The following is a 22677-nucleotide window of genomic DNA, read 5'->3' as shown; positions in this document are numbered from 1 at the left end:
AGTATGTACTTCCACTATTCCCTCCTCTTTTCTAAAACTCAAATATCTTCTACCTCCCGTGATGCGATCCATCACCTATCTCTCCAGCAGCAAAACTAACGCAAGAACTAGAATTAGTCAAGAGTAAAACCATGCATGGAAAAGCACACAAAAGGAAGAGAAGATAAAAGAACAGAGATTATGGGACTTTTGTTCTGAAAATGGGAGAGAGGCGCCCTGGAGCTCCATTAATCGAAGGGGGTTTGCTGGTGCTGAGAAAGATGGGGAAGGGACGACGACTCGATAATCTAGGTAGCGTGAGGTTAAGAGGTACGGGCTTGCTTTTCGTGGAAGTTAGTTGAGTTGGGTGGGGATACTTCAGGCTTTGTTTTTGTTTTTATTTTCGGAGAGGAGGGATGAAAGGGTGTAGTGCTGACATGACAGTGAGATGGTGGGCTTTGATATTATTTCGTCTTGCTTCGCTTCGGTTCTTATAATCTTGTTGTCTATTCTTTATATTCTGTATTCGCATTTCTTTATGCTTTCAATACGAGCTCATCTCATATCTCGGCGTCATCAGAGGTGAGTAGGTTGGATGTTTAATGGCAAGAGGCTAATGGACTTGTAGAGTGGGATCTCGAGAGTTCCGGTGAGTCACGTGCCTATTTTGGAGAATAGTCCAAGAAAGAAGTTGGGGAGGGGTTCAAACAGGATGTCTGGATCGTGATGGGGATTGGTATTAGAAGTGTTGGTGGGTCTTGGGTGAGCAGGGATTGGTTTCGGGATCTGTGATCGAGGATGAAGTTGGGATTTCCTGGAGTGTAAGATACAGTATTGCAACAGATACTCCTGCACTGAATAGAGAAATTTCTTCAATGGAGTAAAAATTGTTGATCTGGTGGATCTTGGATGTTGCAAAGTATCTGATGTTGCAGGGTATCTGAATATCCGGATATCTAGATGGCCTAATAAATGGAGCTTTTCACGCGCTAATAATCATTGGCGTAAGTCGATTTTAGGTATTTGAAGCTGAGATCTATGACAGGAGATCAGGTATAACATAGAAGAGATGCGAGTTTTTTTGCCGTTAGCGCTTCGAGAATGAGTAGCCTCTCACGTCATAGGTGGAGACATTTGAACATTTGATAAAATGCTAAGATTTCACAGTATCTGATGAAACAGGTAAGCTTGAGACTTGGTGGATCGATTAATTTTGAATACCAAGTGAGATATCAGAGATTGTTCATCGTCGAGTTCGAGTCGGGACATTGAAGAGTGATTGACAGAGCGGTTTTGTTGATGATCACATGGGAATCAGGTTCCTTTCCATCCCAGGCCGGCATATCTTCAAATCGTTGTAGTAATCTAAAAGTCAACTGCAACCTCAAGCCCTATAATCACATAAGACCACAAAGATGAGCATGTGTAAACAATAAAATTTTCATTAAATTGAAGTGACGTGATTACATCCCAACGTCTTCATCAAATATCAAGCATCAAACATTACACAGGGAAAAGCCAGAGTACTCCCAGAGTATAGCCCCCAATATTCATAAAGAAAGACATCCAGTCTAGAAAGTAGCAGCGGCAAGATTATTTGCGAAAGCAGATGGAATGAAAGGAACATTCGCAGCGCCGAAATCGGTCGTCTCAAGAGCAGTTTGTGCAGCAGCAGGTAAAGATTCCCAAGCAATCATAGGTTGTTGTCCACCAACACTACTAGTAAGACCCATAGAATGATCGATAGGCCAGATGCTTTCGTACTTGATAAGAGGGCTGGTACCAGAAAGAGAGTAACCGTCGGTGGAACAATCCCAGCCTCCATGGGCGGAGGGACAGACGGCTACGATGTTGCTGGCGGTTGTGGCGGTTGAACTGGAGAGCCAGACGATTACACCTTCCCAGTCGTGACGGTGACCAATACCGGTCGAGGGCTCATCTTTTGGCATGTACCTGAGGATTTTATTAGTTTGGATTTGTGAAGAGAACTTTAGAGAAAACTTACCAGGAGTACATGATACCGTAGTATGATCCGCTTTGTGCTCCTCGGACGTATACCTGACCAGTACTACTGCTGCACATACCATTGCTGCTGCCAGTTGGTGCCAAACCACCACTAAGAAATGTTAGAGACTTGATATAGATGGTGTGGAAGAGAGAACTATAAGGACATACCCTGTGTTACCCGATGCATCGACAGCAGGGAATGGTACGCAACCATTGACGATCTTAAGATATGGTTGATATGTCTCATAAACTGTTCCTACTGATCCGCTAGGCACAGTTTCAGGAAATCCTACAACGGCATCGGAATCGATAACGGCCCGAGATTCAAGCTGTGATGGTGTAGGGATGGCAACGACTGTAGATGCCAAAACCGAAAGGGAAAGCTGTAATGATCTTGAGAAAGCAACCATGATGAAGTATGTTTGGATATCCCTTGCAACTGAGAAGAAAGAGAATGATCGATGAACGTAAGAAGGATTTCCGCAGCCAACAGGAAAGATTATGGAGGATTCTATAACTATATTTTTAATCTTCGGTATCTATACCCTGGATTGATTTGGTGAGACCAATTGAGAACACAGACCCAGCCGCCCACTATTCAAAGCTCATGACTATCCGAATTCCATATTCATGATAAACACCCGCTTGGATATATCCCCAATCGGAAAAACTTCTCTGGGCACGTTTCCATTGGTCGTTGAAGATTGGCATTTATCACTCGTGATATACATTCCCATGTATTTACCTACTACATTCTACAAGAGGAAACCCATGACCGAGAAAAAAACGTGGTGATTCTTCACGTTGTAGAAGTACCGTGTGGATAATATATCTCGGAGACAATAGATTGTAAGCGGGTCCTAAATCGGCTTGAATGTAATAGGAAGGAGAAGCGAAGGTGATATATCGGCTTGGATAATTCATCACCCTTGGTTTTGCCGGATGAGGACACACTCCCGGTGGCCGATTGAAGGGTGGGGTATGGGGGTTTTCTTCCGTGCATGGAAATTGAAAGCTTATGTTTGATTTAGTTAGTTGGCGGATTGTATATTTCCACGGTGTAGTGAGTACCGATGGGGTTGCAGATCGCTTACCCCTTACAGTAGGTCACACCCTGATTATCAAACGAAGCCATTTCTTTTGAAAGTTAATCGTGTACGGATATGCAAGAAGCGGTATACCGGCTGTTTGTGGAACAAGGTGATAATTTGAAGCTCAAAATCGATTACAAATTGTCGAAGCTCATTAGAGGGTAATGTCTGGGTAATGTTTGGTGTCGGTGCTATGTGGTATGTTTGTACTCGCGCATGTGAAGTGACTTGCAAAAGTGGATTGAGAGGGGCAAGACTAATCGGGCACGGATCACAGTCATAATATCACGTGATATTACCCTCTCCCCCTCCATTCCACCTCGTCCAAGTTTATCATAACCATCACACTTAATTTTGCAAGGTGAAATCCATCTTCGACTCATCGTAACTTGCTGAAGTGGCGTGGTAGTCCCGTCATTACCGAGACATTAACCCTTCAGATCACAGCATTACATCTAATTAACGTGGCTACTGAGCCTATTCTGAGATTCTACTACAAACCACTTTCTTGCGATTCGGCATTGTTGAATATCAAATTGACATTGGATGATTAAGATGATTTGGAAGATAAGCATGACTGAGCTAGAAAACTTGGAAACCTCTCCTGTCTAAACATCGATGGGCACAACCTTACTGCCATGAGTAGTCCCGAGTATCCTATCTCGTCTTGAGTCCCTTCATCATACAAGCACTTTGGTGATTGTTACTCCGTCTGAGTTAATCATTTTGATTTTCCTTGCTCGCTTCAAACGGCTCAGCAGCCTAGAACTGAGAATTGCTCATAGTAAGAGCCCGATATTGCCCATGATGGTCAGGACATTCGATAGTCTGGGCTGCAGTGTGATTTGAGATATCTTAATAATTCTAAGCTCCTGAGTGTATTGGATCATATCCAACACTTAAGTACTTTCAAGGTCCAGCGACTGTGTTGAATTGCCCTCGCTTCGGCATTTCACATCAAAAGCATTGAGTCTTTGATTATTCTAGCGAGGGTGCCGTGCTGAGATCCTCTTACTCTGGTTTTTGAAATGAGTGGCGTAATTCCGCCTAGCGGTGTTGATTCTGCAGATATCAATGAATTTTGTCTGGCAATTCCAGTGGTAAAGCCTTCAAAGTACCGCGTTTCTGTTCTCCTCAAATCTCAACTCGGTGATACGAATTTCTCTGAAGGTAGGCTTTCCACGCCTCCTAACAGAACCCGTCAGATTCAACCAGCAAATGCCTCGCAAGAAGCCAGGGAATTTTGACAACGGTCGTTAGAGGATTCTCACGAACTCTTTTCGCCATATTGAAGAACATCTGAAAGTGGGACTTGACCAAACTTCCTCAGAACTTACCTTCCGAGTTCGATATAGCTCTGGGTGGTGTCATTCAACATGAACTATTTAGCGTTGATCAAGTCAGAAGGCTATTGGCTGTGTTATAACGAATCGCGCATCTTTCTAAAAAGTCATTGGTGGCTTCACTTGTTTCTGAAAATTGGAATGCGAAGGTAACATTTTGCAGAAGCTTTTCAAACCATGGGTGTCTTTGACGTCTAAGAAAATGAGCTTGGATAAATGGTGATCCAATCTCTTGGACCGATATCAAAGAATAAATCACATCAAAATTTATGTGGGCGTTCTCATTATCGTCTCGATTTCTGGGAAAATAGAGGAGGGCAGTGGTCCTTTTCAGTATATCTTCACCGTCTCAAAGTTTTCGGTAGCTAAACACACATCCCGTGACTAGTCGTTGAAAATATCTATTCTTGGTGCTTGCTCCATCAATACACTGTTATACATGAAATTGCTTCCAAGAGTCTGCTACAAACGAGAAACCTCGTTGAATTTAGAATTTGGCGTCGGTGGAAATTCACAAAGATCAACTTTCATCCTGCTCCTCAAGAAAGGCTCTGTTGCCTGGACTCAGATCTTTTTCCTTTGCTTGAGCATTCTGTCACTCGAGAGATGTAGGATAATTATTTGGATTGCAGTCATACGGGAAAAAAAGACTAAAGATATTCCCACTTATCTTCCTGGTACTCCTAAATAAAGATAAGTTCTACGAATGTCTAGCTCGCTTTTCGGCATAGGTAAAGACATAAATCGGACGACAAGATAAAATCTTGCGAAAGCAAAGAGTGAGTCTTCAATAAATCATCCTTATCTCACTTTTCCTGCCATTAATAGTATATCCAACCCCCATTTTTCCTACAACCTAACAGTTCCCCGTCTGAATCCCAATCGAATTCGTTCCCGACCCACTCAACAACGTCCCCTGCACCCCACACTTCGCATACCCCGTAATCGCTCCAATACAGCCCCCATGATTCCAATAATGGATCTGCGCCTGTTCAAGATCATACACGATGATACAATCGGTGCCCTGCGTCGCCAGACAAAAATTCGTATTGTAGCTCCCGCTACAGGGACTATAATCGGCACATTGGATATCGGAGTAATAGTGAATGCAGGCGTAGGCGCGCGGGCAAGAACGTCGTGAGTACCGGAGGCGATTTGAGCGCGGATTTTGGAAACGTGTTGGAGGTGGTGGGAGAAGATTCCTGGGGAGGTTTGAATCAGAATGCTGAGATTGGGGAAGAGGAAGGTGGAGTCGGTGAGTTCGCTCTCGCTGGGGATGACGAGTTCGTTGAGAGTGGTGCTCAGAGAGAGGGCTGTGAGAAGAAGGTTACGAAGCGAGAGACTCGTGACTTTCTAGTGAAGGGTATTAATAATTTTTTAATTTTTTTGAAATTTCTGCGTTGAGGAATATTTCGATGCTTGCTTGTGTAAAGACAATAAAGAAGTGATTTCGATATCTTCATTCTCAATTGACGGGTCAATTCATAAATTTTCACCACTCTTCAAGTCCACCGCACGAGCTATTCATCAGACGCATCGCAAGCCAAGATGCATACTCTGCACGACCAAAAAGCAAGACGGAGAGATTGATAAGTATATTTTGATTCAGGGAAATGAGTAGGTGGTCAATGGAAGCGAGAATCGCACGTATGAAGTAATACTAGTAGAACTAAGGTTGTAGTAGTACCCGACGGAACCGGTAATTATCTGGCACGATGGTACATCTATTGTTGCCTAGCACTGAAGACACAACTTGGTTGGAATGTAACTGATGATGGGAGTAAATGTATCCTGTGTTTGATAAGTGTAAAGTGACGATTTTGAATCGATGGCTTGAGTAAAGATTTTGCTTCTGTAGATCGAATCTGTAGATTGATCTAACAAATTATTGTGAGACTTACAACTACATGACTTACATCGAAATGATCAGTTATCTCCTATTTTATATTGCAGATCTGGTCCGTAGATATTCGTCTTTCGGAGCAAGCTGGAGGAATTCGATGATTGAAACGCGGTATTATTCCATCGGCGAGAAAAAACAACTCTTGGTGCAAATCTTAGAATGGATAATTTTTCTTTCTGTGTTCTTTCTTGCCTCTTAAATTGATTATGTTCTACCAGTGCCGCTGATCTTGTAGTATCCTAGCATCATACTTTGATCGGTCAATAGATGAAGGTTAGAGAAAGAGCTCAGAGAATCAAGAGAGCAGAAGAGATAGGAGGCAACAGAGAAGAGATGAGTCTCTTTCACTGAACTTGACGGGTGAGAAAGAACAGGAATTTTTTAGCTGTCAGCAAGAAGGTTTCAATTTTCAGGAAAGGAGAAGGAAAGACAGTGGAATATATGAACATTTTACTCGTTCGAAAAATCCTTCCAATTCAAATAAATCAATCCTCTCAAGTCGTTTGAATCGTATGATCACGAGGCGACACTCAAATTTTCCAGCACAAAGACTTACGAGAATAACAAAAACTTTGAATATTCGAAGCCAAATATTTTCCTGGTCAGTATGGCGCCAACAAACTTATACCATATTCAAGTGCTACTGAGACCGAATACAATATAGACATTTAGAACCTGCGAATACGTGGGTGCTATATCTTCGGCATCCTTCCCAAACCAACAATTACTCTGACCCAAAAAATTCGAGTTCTTGTTTCCAACCAAAAACAGGCTCTCTTTGCTCTTCAAACCATCATAAATTCGAACATGTCATGTCCGATATATCATTCACATCATCCACAATAAAACCAACCCAGCAATCCGACTATACTATAAACACCAGATCTCAGAGTTCCAAACGGATACCAGCTCGTCCGCACAAATTTCCACCATTTATGAGGATTCCCTCCGTTGTTGATAGAAGATCGTAAGTTTCTATTTCGCGGATGTTTGAAAATTCATTTTCTTCAATAGCGTCGCCACATACAGCAGCATTCGAATTAAAATCCAGAAGGGCTGTGACAGCATTTCGATGTAGATATGGTTCTCATATCCTAGTTGAATTGATAGAGCAATGAATCGTATTACTTCATCAACTATCAACCATCTCACACGTCTACCATCACCGGACGCGTGAAAACTCTAGGCAATACACAACACCGAATCCCACGCTCTTCTCGATCTCTAACCCAAAATCCACGCGCAACGAAACAAAACGAAACGAAACATGAATCTCCCCATATATCTAGATAATTGTATCGCACAACTTCCTTACCAACAAGTATCAGATAGAAAAATAATTAACACCTACCTAGCCCTCATAAATTCCCCCTATTCGAATCCCGTATCTTGTTTCTACGATATAGTATAATATAATATAACATAACATAATCCAACACATCCCGAGCTAATCGAAAGAAAAAAGAAAGAAAAAAATCGCATACCAACCGTAAATTTCATCATATTGTCCCATCATTTTCTCCAACACATACCCTATCATCCACACCAAAGATACTATTCCTGGAATACATACATATATACGCGTAGTATATACACACACCCAATCCAATCCAGTCTAGATACAAATACAAATGCAAAAAAAAAAATACCAATAACCACCCCCTACCCACAAATTTCGAAAAATCAATCTTTCTTGCGGTGAGAACACTCCTACCTAGGTACTTAGTGTTCATCCATCTATCTACCCTCTTGTTCTCTCGGTTTGTTATATTCATTATATACCTACTCAAACTGGGGATATCAAAATGGATATAAAATTGAGTTTTGAGGTCTAGATGGGAGTTGTATGGATGGATATGCTTTTCTTTCACTTTCGCTTCCGCTTCCCCTTCTCTTTCCCTTCCCTCCCTTCCCTCCCTTCCCTCCCTTCCCTCCCTTCCCTCCTCCCTTTCCTCAGCTTTCTCTCAACAAAACAGAGTAAGCATCATCAAAAGCGTTGTCGAAAGTGTCGTCATCGAGAGGAATAAACCAAATCTCTCTGATAGGTACCAACTCAGACCCTGTAAGTACAATACCCATACCATACAATTTTCATAGAGGCCCAGGTACTTACATTAGACATTCTCTGCTGCTATTTTCTCTTTCGTTCTCTTTCCTCCTTTCTTTTCTGTTCCCTCGACTTTCTATCTGTCTTTCTCTTCTTTCACTCTTTCTCATTTTCTTTCCTCTCGCTTCTTTTCTCTTTCCTCTCTCTCTTCTTCTCCCTTCTCCTTTCTCTTCGTCTTCTCTTCTCCGCCGTCCTCTCCTAGCTTCCACCTACAATCTCATCCCCCTCATCCCCAAATCTATAACTCCCTATAATAACTCCAAAAACTATAACCCCCTAAAACACAAACATCAAACACCCTTCAGAACAAATAATAATAAATAAATACCCCAACCCCTCTCGGTTCCTTCGTCGCTTCTCCTTCTCTCTTTTTCCTTCGCCTTCTCGGCTTTTCTTTGCGCGCTTTGCCTCTTTTCCCTCTCCAATAATAGCATCCATAAGAACATCATCACTCTATATTCCTCCTCTCGCCCCGCCTCGCCTTCGCTGCTGTACGACTATAGCCAATCGCTCCTCATAAGCTATCCAATACAATCCACCAGTAATTTCTCTCATCTCTTCCAAGATTACCAATCACACCTTCCAATCACACAACACACCCCCAAATACTTGCTAATACTACTTTCTGCAAAAATCAAATCGCATCAAATCACATCAAATCAAATCACAAACTCAAGCTCAAGCTCAAACTCTCCCGACTTCAAAATAATAACACCATTTCCCACATTCCAGAATCCAATATTCGAGAAAAAGATATTTCCTCCTTCCTTCCCCATACACACTCCTCCCATCTACCTACATCTACCTCTACATCTCTATTTCCAGCTACCTATCTACCCACCCACCCACTCACCCCAAATACAATCATCCCAATTTCCACTTCCTCCACCAAATACCAAATACCAAACACCAAACCCACATTTACACAGATACAGGTACACACAGACACCCTTCCCTCCTCCTCTCTTTCATCCCTCGACCAACTAAAAGTAGCAGCTGAACAAACGAACAAAACACACAAACATATATAACAAATAAACGAGAGTATTACAAGATTACGCATCTGGGCTGCGTTACTTATTTATCACTGATTAAATATATCTTATTATAAATAAGAATATTGCAATACGAGTGGATATATGTACGTGAGTGCTAGCCCATTAGTATACGCATGTAGTTTTTATAGTTCTAGAATCTACAAGAGATTAAATAGTATATTAATAAACATAATATGTGTACTTGTTATGAAGATATTATAATTACTATCGAGGTGATATTAATAGATGAATAGCTATCTACTCGTAGTAAGTATGTAGATAAGTATGTAGGTAGGTAGATGAGAAATAGGGAATAAGTAGGTAGGGAATAAAGCTTTCCATGAATAAAAAGAGGAAGAAAAAAAAGAAGAAGAAAGAAGAAAGAAGAGAAATGATTGAAATGATTGAAATGGTTAATGGATGCGGAGGTAGGCACTGGTATATATATATATCAAAACAAACCCCACCCCCAATAAAGTCAAAACTCCATTCCACATTTTCCAATCTTTTGCTCTCATTTTTCCTCTCATATTTATATCATTCTATCGCATCCTTCTCACACAATTATATAGATCAAAAAGAACAAGAAAGAATAAGAAAAAAAGAATAGAATAAAATAATGAATAGAAGAATATCGAGTATCTATTTATTTGTACTAACATAATTTATCAGTATATAGACTATATCAGTATATAGGCTACTTGAAACATATCAAAATCAATTCTTTTTCAATATTCTTATTTTAATAATTGATCATTATTTTGAAAAAAAAAGAACAAAAGATAATAATAGAAAATAAGCTTTTTATAAATCTAGTATGTATATAAAAATTCCTATTATTTTATAAAGAAAGTGGAAATTGTTACGATTTTCGTTACAAAAATATTATTTCTATAATTATTATTATAATAATTCCATTTTCCAATAAATGTTTCAAATTTTATAATATTTGTATAATTAAATTTTCAAATTTTCAAACCTTATAAAATTGTATTATTAAATAAAGAAAGTGCACGGTTACGCACAGACGAATTTTGTATGCAAAAAGGGGTGGCCCATATAATGATATAACCTACATGCTGATAAACTACGTTATATATAACGTGGTTTATCAGTGAGCGGGTTATATCAATAAACGGATTATTTCGAAAACCATCTAAATCAAGCTTTTTAAAATATTAATATTTTAATAACCAATCATTATTTTCTTGACTAAAAGATCTTAAAAAATAATTAAAATGTAGGTTTTCTATTAATTTAATTTTTATAAAATAATTTTATTATTTTTTTTAAAAAAAAAGGAAATTGTTATGATTTTCATTACAAAAAAACTATTTTTATAATAACAATTTTATAAATTCGAATTTCTTAAAACTAATTAGATTTTTAAAATTATTTTATATTCAAATATTTTATATCAAATTTTTAGAAAATTATATTTATAAATAAAAAAAGTGTATAATTATATATAAACAAATTTTATATATAAAATAAGTGATTAATTTATTGATATAACCTGCTTATTGATAAACCACGTTATAATTGGGAAATATCTAGATTATATATGTATCAATAGTTATGTGTAATTTTTTGCAGATTTGATTTGATATATATATAATATACTAGGTGAGGTGTTGAATTGTTGGATACACGGAATAGATTGGGATTGCGATTTTATGGGATTTTAGGGGATGGATGGATGGATGGATGGATGTGTGAGGATGTGTGAGTAGAGTATGTGTTAGGTTAGATTAAAGTAGGTTAGGTGGTTGTTAGATAAATAGATATCGTGGGTAGGAGATGGATATCTATCGCGAAATAGCGATATCTCGGGACCGAGAGCACGAGATTGTGAGGCTTGGTAGGGCAGATGAAGGGCAGATGAAGTGGGTTGTTTGGCGAATACGATGGGTCGTCAGTGTGTATTTTGGAGATGTGATGTGATGTGATATGCTAGAGATATTGCGTACGAGTACGAAGTATGGAGTGTTGAGGGGAGATGGGATCTTGGTATCTCTCTTGATATGATGGTATGATGGTAGAAGGGAGTGAGAGGTGTGAGAGGTGTGAGATGAGATGAGATGGGGTTTTGAGATTGAGGATTTGGAGGTGAGGTGTTGAAGAAATGGAAGAAATGGAAATGGAAGAAATGAATGGATATGTGGTGAGTGAGTTATTGACCTTGACTTAAATACATACATACATACCTAGATGGGTATCCAATGCGAATTTACCTACCTAGATACTCATAGTCAGAGAGAGATTGCCAGATTTGAGTTGTGTACACTGTACGAGTATAAAGTATATATATATATAGAAATATCTAAATATAACTAACTGTATGAGTTGATTATCAATAACTCGTCAATTTTCGAATTTTATTATTAGATAGATTATTATGAATTGAGATTCGAGAAGAGAAGATGTTGATTGGTTCTTTGTTAAGGTTGTTGATAAGGTTACTTTCTTCCATGCATGTTATTAATAATCGTGTATTGGCTCGACTGGTACTTGTACCTGATAAAATGGAAAATGTTGAAATGTATGTGGGGTAAGATGGATCAATCGGTGTACGAGTGTCGAGATAAATTTCAGGGGTTTGATTGCTGTGTTACGTAACATGTGTAGATGAAGTTAAGTTATTATAGAGTTTGAAAAGGATTTGTGAGTGATGAAGTGAAGGGAATGCATGTGGTGGATAGGATGGATGGATGGATGGATGGATAGGAAAGGGTTTTTTGAGTTATGCATAAGGAGTAGGGCGGTCTTGGTATTATGGGAGTGGTGCTTGGTATTTGGATAGGGGGTTAGGGTTTAGGGAGAGGGTTGAGGTTGGAGATTGGGGATTGGGGTTTGGGATGAACGGGAGTTGGGATTGATTGATGGTGGGTGAATGGATGGATGGATGAATGGATGGATGGATGAATAGGGAGAAAGGGAGGGAGATATTATAAAGTAGAAAGTATAATAATCTATATTCTGTACATCAACACATACCTATGTCTCTATATCCTTATGTATCTATGTCCCAACTACTCTGTACTCCATCTCCATCTTCAACCCCAATGATAGATAACCCCACACACTTCACATACTAACTAGGTAGGTGAAGATTACATATGCACATGCATACTCAGACTCACACGTGACATATCAAAACCAAAAACAAACTTTTAATCTTGAAAAGAAGTGGGGAAGATTCCTAACACTAACTCCCTTCAAGTATAGTATGCTGTACTCTCCTACTCTAATCACGTTTGACAGCGGACGGCTCGTACGTCTCTTTTCTTTTCTTTTCTTTTCTTTTCTTTTCTTTTCTTTTTCATTGTTTCTTTTCGTTCGGAGTCGGAAGAAAATCTTCCTTTGTGAAAACATACTACACCCTGATTGGATTGAATTGAATTCATCATGATTATCTCAATCTCGAATTCGAAATCAAAATCAAAATCGAGAAACGCAAAGGATTTATTAGCATCGGTACTCGCACTGTTAGTCGATATGTAGTTAGTTTCGTTAGATCGTTAGTGGAGCTAGGGAGACGTAAGCATGAATGAATGTTTCGGAACGTTAACCTGTTGTCTAGAATTAGAATTAGCATGAGCATGAGAAGGAGAACTAGAATGCACACTAGAATATCCAAGCGCCGCCATACTATCATTCATTGCATAAGTTTCATAGGGAAAAATAAAGAAGAAGGTGAAACGTTCCAGCGAATCTTCAAAGGCTGAGTTGATTGAGTGGATGAGATGGACCGGTTGGTGCAAGATGCGAGAGATACCAAGAGATTGAGAAATTACCAAATCCACCCTTTGGGCTTGGACTGCGAATCACAAAATTCCAAGTCGGATGTCGGAAGGGAAGGGAAGGGATGGGATTGATTGAGTAGTCTGTAGACTGTAGTACATATCCATAATCGCCATCTTCGAGTACTACCAAGCTGTACGCAGGAGAGGAGAGGAGAGGAGAGGAGAGGAGTGTGGAGGATACGGCTACAAAGTACTGATTCTCATTCCGATGGAGTTTCTCATCTTCTATACCAGTACTTTGTATGCTGCTATTCATATCTCCGCTTACATCCCCTTTTAGATAATTCCCTCACATTGTCGCAGATCTACAATTACTCGATACTTCTATGTAAACTCTAAATCTACACAACTCAATTCAATTCAATCATCCATCTACGAAGTACGAGATCTCCCATCACATCCATCTCTCTTCCAATGACGTGATGTCTGGAATAGATAGCCACTCTTCAAGGACATACGCATACGTAAACCCTAGTCACCCCGGGAGAAGAGAAGGAGCCCGGCATTCAGTTACCAGATACCAAGACTCTAGCTCACCCGCCGAGCAGCTAACCACCTAGTCGCTACTTAGTACCTCCCTACCTAGGGCAAACCTCGACAGCACGAGCTTCGGTCTTGAGATCCCAATCCGATTTTACCATTTTACCTATGATCTAGCATTCATCCACATCCAATTCGTTCATGCAACCTACCTTGCCTTTTATGCTTGTTATCCGATGCGATGCGTGCGTGCGTGTTACATGTTTTTTCCGTGCAGTGCAGTGCAGTCTGGTGCTTGCTTGATTTCGTGAATTGAGTTTGGTTTGATTTGATTTGATTTGATTAGATGGATGGGATGAGATGGATCGATTGATTGGAATTAATTACCTGGTCCCTAATTAGTAGGTCGACGAGGGGAGATGTGCATATCTTTACCAAATAAATTACCAAATACCTGGAAGGATATATACATACAGACCCCATACATACATACATACATACATACATACATACATCATTCAATCATTGCCTGTCTCGAGCCTGTCTACTCACGATTGTACTCCCTCCTTCGTTCATCTCATATTATATCGGAGGACAGACAGATCCGCTTTTCCTTCATGACCTTCTTTTCAATTCTCCATGTGTTACCGGTACATATAATCAGTGCCTAGATATTTGAATTGGATTTGGATTTGGATTTGGATTTGGATTTGGATTTGGATCTTGATCTCAATTTGATTTGATTGAACCCAAGACTTCTTTTCATTTGATCTTCCATTTTGATTTCATTTTTGTTTGATCTCTCTTCTCAACTTTCTCCATCTCAATCAATTGGTTGAATACTTAAGATCACGACATCTTTTCTACAATACACTCATTCAATTCCTACACATAGAAAATTCTTTCTGCAGAGATTCATTTCTATCTATACACTTGGCGAAGATACCTGCCTCATTTGCAGCAAACGGTCGGGGGATAGATAAAGCAGGATAAGAAAGAGTGACGGGCTTCTTCTTTCATATCTATATCTATATACCCAGGTACCTACCCAGGTATCTCTCTACATGGTCTTTCGATCACCTTCTTGACCAACTTTTTCTTTCCTTTTTTTCTTCATTCATATATTTTTCTGTCGAAGAATTCTTTTGTAATTGTCCAATTCCAATTTGAATGCATCTCTGGTCGATGAAGGTGGAGTTTGAGAAATTACAAAGTTTACAAGGTTACTCTTGGTCGAACGTCAAATCATCATCAAATCCTCATCATCGTCATAATCATGTCGGTCAAAACGGAAAATGTTAAATGGGTTGATGTAAGTTTTATTCATATTGGATTGCTCTATATTTATTTACTCAATTGATCCATCACATCAATTACATCCCTCAATATAAATTCATCACATCTAACCAAAATAAAAATACAACAGGGCCTTCGAGGAATCGCATCCCTCCTCGTAGTCGCAACTCATATCGCACGAGCCTTCGATCCCGATCTCTTCCTCCCCAGTTCCGGCGAAGGACTGCGTCCACGTCTCCTCCAACTTCCCATCCTGCGCATTCTCCCTCAAGGTCGCATTGGCGTCACCATTTTCTCCCTCGTCACTGGATATGTCTGCGCTCTGAAACCCATCCGCCAATGTCGCGCGGGTAATCAAGCGGCTTCCTTCAATACGATTTCTCGCTCGGCATTTCGACGGGTACCGCGTCTGGTTTTACCAACCACCATCGCGACGACAATTATTTGGTTCCTGTGTCAGTTTGGGATTTATAAGGTGGCCAAGAGATCGGATAGTTGGTGGATTGAAGCGACGAGTCCGGATATCACGCCGTATTTTGGAGATGCGGTCAAAAGTTTGTTGTATCATTTGATTACGACGTGGACGAGAGGGTGGAATATTTATGATGGGAATCAGTGGACTCTGTTGCCGCTGTTGAAGGGAGCGATGATGGTTTATGTTTTTATGTTGGGGACGGCGGGTATGAAGGCGAGGTATAGAATGATGTCTAGTATGGCATTGTTTGTTTATTTCTATGTGGCGAATGATTGTAAGTTTTTTCTTTTTCTTTTTTGGTTTGGGATTGAATTGAGTTGGACTGCATTGGATTGGATTTTCCATGATTTCTTCTTTTTTTCTCAATGAAAATCACTCAAATACTAATTATCCCTCAGCTGCATTTGGAATGCAATTCTTCTTTGGAACATTTCTCTCCGATCTCTCTCAACATCCACCCCACATCGAGTGGCTCAAAACCGTTACATGGCCCCGCTATTACCTGGCTCCCTCACTCATTGTCCTCGGTTTAATCTTCGCTTCGTACCCTGAAGGAAAACCGGAACTCCAAGCCTGGTCACAATCCCTCTATAATCTCTCACTCTGGATTTTCCCCAACGATCCTGATGTGCCTCGTTTTTACTCGGGACTCGGTCTCGAACTCATCGCGCTGGGAATTCATTTCTCTCCCCTGTGTAAAGATTTCCTCGCGAATAAATATTTACTCTGGTTTGGCAAGAATTCGTTTGCGGTGTATTTGATTCATGGGACGCTTTTGAGAACGTTGTTGATTTGGATGCTGTATGGGGTTTCGATGCCCGAGGATTCGGTAAATGAGAATGGAGAGACGGTAAGGGGGGTCCTGCATATGTGTGGGAGGCTTAGGTGGTATAGCATGTTGTTGGTTTGGTTTGTCATTCTGTATGCGATGGCAAATGCCTGGACGAAGTGGGTGGATCCGTGGTGTGGGAAGGTGACACAGAGGTGGGAGAGATATGTTTTTGAGGAGGATGGAGCGAGAGAGGTGGTGGTGGATGCGAGGGGGAAGAATGAGGGAGCTGACAAGGGATTGTTAGGTTGAGCGGAGGCATTTGTGTGTATGTATTTCGAAAATTGTATGCTCTAGTGTGTTATACAGGAATTTTTTAGTTTTTTTTTGAGAATCTCATTTGTTGAGGTGGAATCATTGTTTGATGAATGAATATATGCATGGATTGATGGATGTATAGATGTATAGATGTACATAGGTATGTATACATGTATACATGTAAACCTTGGTGAATACAAAACAAATGGAAATTATTTACTCTCTTTCAAGGTTACTCTATTGCTCTATTGCAATTCTCATTTAAGAGAGATTTCACTCGAATTTGTGCTAAGGGAATTAAGATACTTGCTAGTGTTTGCACTTTGCGGAGGAGTAGAGCAGAGTAGACTTGGGCTTGGGCTTGGGCTTGAGTTTGGGCTTGGGGAATATTAGATGGGTTGTGAGGGATGGGGATGGGGATGGTACTGAAACTGAAACTGTATATAATAGAATGATCAAAGGGAACCAACGAATAGATAGATTACTTATATAGATTTTAAAGATTTTTTTGGGATTGGTATAGAGTGGAATGATTGGATAGATAGGTTGGGGATAGGGTAGGGGATGGGATGGTATGGTATGGTATAATATGTGATTATAGATTGTAGATATTAGATATAATAATATTCTTGTGTTGTGTTGTGTTGTTAATTCTTTTTCTCTTCTTTTCTTTTCTTTTCTTTTTTTTCACATCAGACTTGGGAATATTTTGGAAGATTGGAAAATCATTCTTTATATTCACAAGGCATATCGAATATCGAAGATTGCAAAGTTGCGAAATTGAAGATTTATAGTATAAGATCTATGGATGAAGTGGGATATTTCTCCTCTCCTCTTTCTCTACATGGAAATGAATTCTGTTATTCAGATGTAATACTAAATGAATCCTTTCATGATATTCTGCTCTTTGTGTTTTTCGGGTTTTGAGTTCTGGGTATGGGGGTAGATGGATGGATAGGTGGATGGATAGGTAGGTAGGTAGGTAGGTAGATATATAGATTGATAATGGATTCACAATTGGATATCTTAGGGTTTCGACCATGGAAAAGCTCCACAGTAGAGTATTTAACAAAACTTCAAGGTTAAGATTTACAGTTCAAAGTGCTTTATTTTTTTTATATCCATACAGGAAGTAAAAATTGCACCAGCAACTCATTCCCTTCACCACCTCTTAATTTTTCGACAGCTTTACCTGCTCATCGATGGGGCGACAGCGCTTTGTCCTTGTTGATTTGAAATCCGTTGATGCTGTGTGATTCTTGTGGTACAATCGATAGATTCGGGAAGCAGAAAAAACCAGGCTTGGTTGGATGTGGTTCAGAGAATTTTTTCGATAGTATCATGATGATCTTATATAGTATGGTAACCAAAGGTTTCTCTTTTTCGACTTTAACTTCTGATATCTCGCTTGCAAATCGACCTGCGATGAAGTCAGTTTTGAACGCTACCGAGTTTAGGATGGTGGAGAAAGGGGTTCGGAGTTGTAAATCCTAGAGACCCAGCAAAAAACAAAATTCGGCTAGAAACAATTTATTCATGTCTGTTCCCATACCGTTGGTAGTGTAAATTTTGGAAGGGGATTACTCCTTGTAGAGTCGATATGCTCTTTTTGTGTGATGATCTAGCAACGCATCTCCATGTAGTCTTGGTGAGGTGGCTCCGAGTGACTCGGAATGTAAGATTACAAATTGACCTACACTGGGCTTGTGAATTTTACACACGAGAGCAAATTCAATCTGAATTTGTGACGTGAGTAATGGTAGCTTGTGCGAAGTCTTGTTGGCGCTTCCTAGAAGCGTCGATGCTAATTGCTGGTAAGTCTACATCGGATCATAGGTAAGCGAGTTCGTGACTCGTGGGTATGGGAATCTGGCTTGCAAATTGCAATACCGCTTCTTGAAACTCTTGGTTAGGTATGAAATTTGTTCCCTAACTGTCATGGTTAGTTTTATACAGAGTGTGTGAATTGGAAAGAAAGTGGCTCACTCGATAATATAGCTCAGTCGTTGATAAATTATGTTATGTGATTTCTTTGGTACTTCCGCCACGTAGATTTACCATAAGTGTTCAATTAGCGTCGTGATATGATTTGTTCAAAGGCTATAAGTGGGGACACATTTTGATGCATTTCACGTTACTTGCTTATTCAATCATTATATAAACACATTGTTATTACAAGCGCTCAGAAGTTTTCGAATATAATTCCAAGTCCTCGTACATACTCATGACTTTCCCCCGAGCCTTCTTGTGGGATACATAGAAACTTACCATCAAGCCCTTTTCCGAAATTTCTATATACTACAAATGTATTCCCACGAAATATGATAAGTTTACGTATTCAAATAATACAAACGAGAAAATTGCAAGGATGAAATGATTAAGGGAGGTAGGCAGAATGAACTTAAAACCTTCAATCCTACATATATATACACCAGAAGGCGCCCAAAATTAGCTAGCCACCTTGGTCATCAAAACGAGTTCACATTCGCACGATTTAGATAGCTTCTCACAATACTACTTACAAAGACTTCCACGCTTCTAATTAAATTTAAATTGCTTCCTACCCCTCATAAGTTTTCCAACGACTGTAGAAGTCAGAGAATCTCAATGTTAAAAGGTGTGGCAGTACGACATCGGTAGTTGAAATACGCGTATTCAGTAATATTCGACCCGATGTCGACCCGCTAATTTGTGACTCCTAGGTTTTGGCGAATACTTGTATCTGATAGTGGTCTGACTTTTACTAAAATATTTTCTCAGATCAAGGAATATAATTTGTCGATTATTATGCCCTTGTATGCGTTTTCATGCGCCACGACTAGAATCTACATGATAATAGTATGTTCTAAAATCTATTTAACTGTTCTCTTGCTCGATCTTTTCCGGAAATATCTACATCCACTGCCTTTCATTCATGGAATGCAACAAGAATCTCGCTTTGTCTAACATGTCATTCAATCCTTTCGCCGCACCAGCATGTTCATCGCTTCCTGCGCCAGATCTCTTCGGAGTCATGATCCTCCCTTTCAAGACTGACCAAGTCACTAATTACACTCTCGTCATCTTGATGGGTCTATACATGAATGATGGAGCTGTCGAAATTCAAGCAGCTAGCTTTTGCAACTTCTATATAGTTATACTCATCCCGGTCTTAATGATACAGTCAATGTACAAGTCTACTTGCCATCTACAGAATGGAACTGTCGGATGCAAGCCATTGGAGGTGGAAGGCTGGCCTCAACTACGTAGCTTTGGCTGGCATAGCAGCAGAGATAGGTTAGGGCTACGTATCTTTGTCTATCGATTCTGGTTTGGGAACTAGTAATAGCGCGACTTAGAGCCTTTCGAGTCCGGGAATCCCAAATCGTAATCTCCTGCAAAACCTTGCCTCAAAATCTCCTAACGTCCTTGCAATTATTGGGAAAGACATCACTAACAGCTACTTTGGTACACCACTAGTCTACTAGTATTGGAACGGCTGCTATCAAAGCGGCCGTCAAGGTATGATGCTTGCTCAAAGGTTTCCTGAGGCTTTTGACGAAATCGCAGCTTCTGCACCGGCCATTAATCGGAGTGGTATATTTGTAGGCGACTTATGGGCTCATGTCATATTGAATACTATGAAATCTACTCACACATGTGCAAGATGCAAGCAATTACCGTAGCAGCTATTACAGCTTGTGATGCTAACGACGGCCTTGCTGATGAAATCGTCGCAGATCCTGATTTCTGTGGTTTTGATCCTACTACTCTAGTTGGCACCACCATAAACTGCACTGAAATCGGTGAAAACTTTACGGTATCTTCTGGAGCTGCTTATCTTACTCAGACTAGGTGGGATGGTCCTAGAAAGTCGGACAATAGTTCTCTTTATTTTGGTCAAAAACTAGGCATCAAGTGACGACACTTCTGCGGGGGGATTACTTACTCTTACCGCATGTTCAAGCAACGGAACTCGTACGGCAGATCCACTATCTCTTCTACTTCCGTGGATAGCGAAGTTTGTTCGCATAGACGACAACACCGATACCTCAAGTATAACACGCCAGGAATCTGTTCAGCTTTATCATTCTTCCATCAATGAGTGGTCTTCTATCATAAACACCAACGACCCAGACCTTTCACGATTTCTTGCCCGTGGGAGAAAACTTCCCACTTACCATGGACTGGTCAGTTAATCATTTTACGTTAAATTCTCCAAATCAATCACCAAAAAGCAACTAACAATAATACAGGCTGATGATATTACCCCTCCTAACTCAACCACGAGCTATCACGATTCCGTTACCGCGCTCGACCCAAACCTACACGATTTCTATAGAGCGTTAATGGGCTCCAGGTATCGCTCACGGCTTTGGCGGACCTGGTACTTCCACAGCTGATACCTTCTATATTGTGCGTGCTTGGATTGAGAACGGTAGTTTTCCGGATACCATGAACGCCACCTTTCCTTCAAACAAGACTACAAAGCGTACTATCTGCCCATATCCGCTCAAGTAAACCTAAGATGGTGTTGGAAATGCTACTACGACTGAGGGATTTCCATGCCAGTATATCCTGGAGAGTGTTGAGTTGTGCCGACTTGCTATTCTTGCATTAGAACATATTTCCCCTTTTTCTCTTTATCAAACTAGTTTCCCCAACACCGAGCTTTATTTCAAAATCGGCCTTAGTAATATAGAATTTGATTTTGGCGATTACCTGAAAGGCTGGTGTGGAATCACATTTTGGAAACAGGCAAGGAAGCCTCGAAGCAGAGTATTATATTCCCGATCATATGGCTGACTCCGCGGATCAATGTAAGGCTTTTGATGGGTTAAATGTTGTATTTGGCATCTAATAGCGCGGGTTGTAGAAAGATGGTTTAAACACTTGTAATTATGAATGTCACAACACGGTTGCAGTTGATTGTCGAGATCTACGTGAATTCTTAATTTGCTTTCTTGATTTAATTTCACTGAGCATATATCAGAAATCTCATTTAGTACCTCAATTGGACTAAACCAAGCATTGTTTACTTATCCCCGTGAAATCGTAGGCAAGTCAGATTATGCACCTCAAGACACTAATAGAAAGCAGAAGTTCATTCAACTTCACACCAGCGAAATCCAAATACTAGCCTAGATGTTCAAACCCGATTGATTCCCTTTACCATATTCCTACAAAGGTTTTCTCTTCATCTTGATCATCCCTCTATCACGAATGTTTCATTTCTTGATACTACCTCTATCCTCTTTCACGACTTCATCCATCCACAATTATTATTCACTCTCACAAACCAAGACTCAAATTCACAAACCCGAACCCCTCATCCCTCATTTCCGACCTTCCCCAAGTTCACAACCTAATATATCTGGTTTTTCTATGATACAACTCTCCTCACCCCACCCGAGGCCATGCGAGGCTATCCGAGGTTGACCCTTTACCCCTCCATGGAAAGTTCCCGAATCCTTTTCTTCAACAATAAATCCATTGGAACTGAGAATATCATCTCATGTCTTGTTGCATGAAGGCTGTGGCATTGAAATATTTCTTAAAAGTTGCCCGGGTGATTCACCCAAAGGAAATTTTTCTTTGAAGAAAACTCTGACATGGGGTTAGGGGAAAGGCCGAAGGCCGAGTGGTGAATAGTTGATGGATGAAAGATAAGCAAAAGGTCATCTGAGGCTGTGAGAGAAAACTTCTTGCGCTTGAAGAGAATTTGAGGTTGAAGCGGCGTGGGTGGAATTGGAAACTTGAATTTGAAATTTAGGCCATGTGTTGCGCTTGTGCTGTTGAATATTAGAGTTGAAGATGGCGCTAGAATCTGTAATTACCCTTTCAGGATATCAATTTTATTAGTCTTAATTATCAAATATGGATCCCAAGGCTATGTAGAGTATATTTATCTTTCGATGAGGGTATATCAAGAAGTCAAGATACCGCAGAAGCAGATCATCCCGTGAAGATATTTCAGGGGAGACGTAAACACCGAGAATCAGCATTTCGAAAAAAAAGTTTTTCTCTATGAAATGGAAAATTATCAGATAGATTATCTAGATTCTCGAATACAGATTTAGATGATTA

The 22677-nt window shown here is 40.1% G+C and overlaps 4 protein-coding genes across 4 annotated transcripts; 2 read left to right on the top strand and 2 right to left on the bottom strand.

Moving 5' to 3' along the window:
- Positions 1-1550: 1550 nt before the first annotated feature.
- Positions 1551-2396, bottom strand: EAE97_009441 (uncharacterized protein; the record flags this gene model as incomplete). The annotated part of the gene is made up of 3 exons (XM_038879956.1): positions 1551-1932; positions 1985-2095; positions 2155-2396. The coding sequence occupies 3 exons, from the start codon at positions 2394-2396 to the stop codon at positions 1551-1553; spliced, it is 735 nt and encodes a 244-aa protein (XP_038729067.1).
- A 10322-nt stretch (positions 2397-12718) lies between these two features.
- Positions 12719-13529, bottom strand: EAE97_009440 (uncharacterized protein; the record flags this gene model as incomplete). Its single annotated transcript, XM_038879955.1, has 2 exons — positions 12719-12843; positions 13265-13529. 2 exons carry the CDS (start codon positions 13527-13529, stop codon positions 12719-12721), a joined length of 390 nt encoding a protein of 129 aa, XP_038729066.1.
- A 704-nt stretch (positions 13530-14233) lies between these two features.
- EAE97_009439 (uncharacterized protein) lies at positions 14234-16973 on the top strand. The gene is made up of 3 exons (XM_038879954.1): positions 14234-15065; positions 15180-15798; positions 15923-16973. Exons 1-3 carry the CDS (start codon positions 15030-15032, stop codon positions 16603-16605), a joined length of 1338 nt encoding a protein of 445 aa, XP_038729065.1. The 5' UTR covers positions 14234-15029; the 3' UTR covers positions 16606-16973.
- Positions 16974-19558: 2585 nt separating this feature from the next.
- Positions 19559-20993, top strand: EAE97_009438 (uncharacterized protein; the record flags this gene model as incomplete). Its single annotated transcript, XM_038879953.1, has 5 exons — positions 19559-19834; positions 20079-20195; positions 20258-20508; positions 20558-20780; positions 20847-20993. The coding sequence occupies 5 exons, from the start codon at positions 19559-19561 to the stop codon at positions 20991-20993; spliced, it is 1014 nt and encodes a 337-aa protein (XP_038729064.1).
- Between the last annotated feature and the right edge of the window lie 1684 nt (positions 20994-22677).

This window comes from Botrytis byssoidea (genome assembly GCF_014898295.1).
Source record: "Botrytis byssoidea strain MUCL 94 chromosome Unknown BBYS_022, whole genome shotgun sequence".
NCBI lineage: Eukaryota > Fungi > Ascomycota > Leotiomycetes > Helotiales > Sclerotiniaceae > Botrytis > Botrytis byssoidea.
The sequence above is the reverse complement of the archived record's forward strand: the minus strand, read 5'-3'. Positions and strand labels throughout refer to the sequence as shown.

Bases quoted from the DNA above. Each gene is read 5' to 3' on its own strand.
- EAE97_009439 (XM_038879954.1), top strand. From the start codon at position 15,030: ATGTCGGTCAAAACGGAAAATGTTAAATGGGTTGAT. The intron at 15,066-15,179 runs GTAAGTTTTATT...AAAATACAACAG, and splicing joins AAAATGTTAAATGGGTTGAT to GGCCTTCGAGGAATCGCATC. The intron at 15,799-15,922 runs GTAAGTTTTTTC...ATTATCCCTCAG, and splicing joins TTTCTATGTGGCGAATGATT to CTGCATTTGGAATGCAATTC.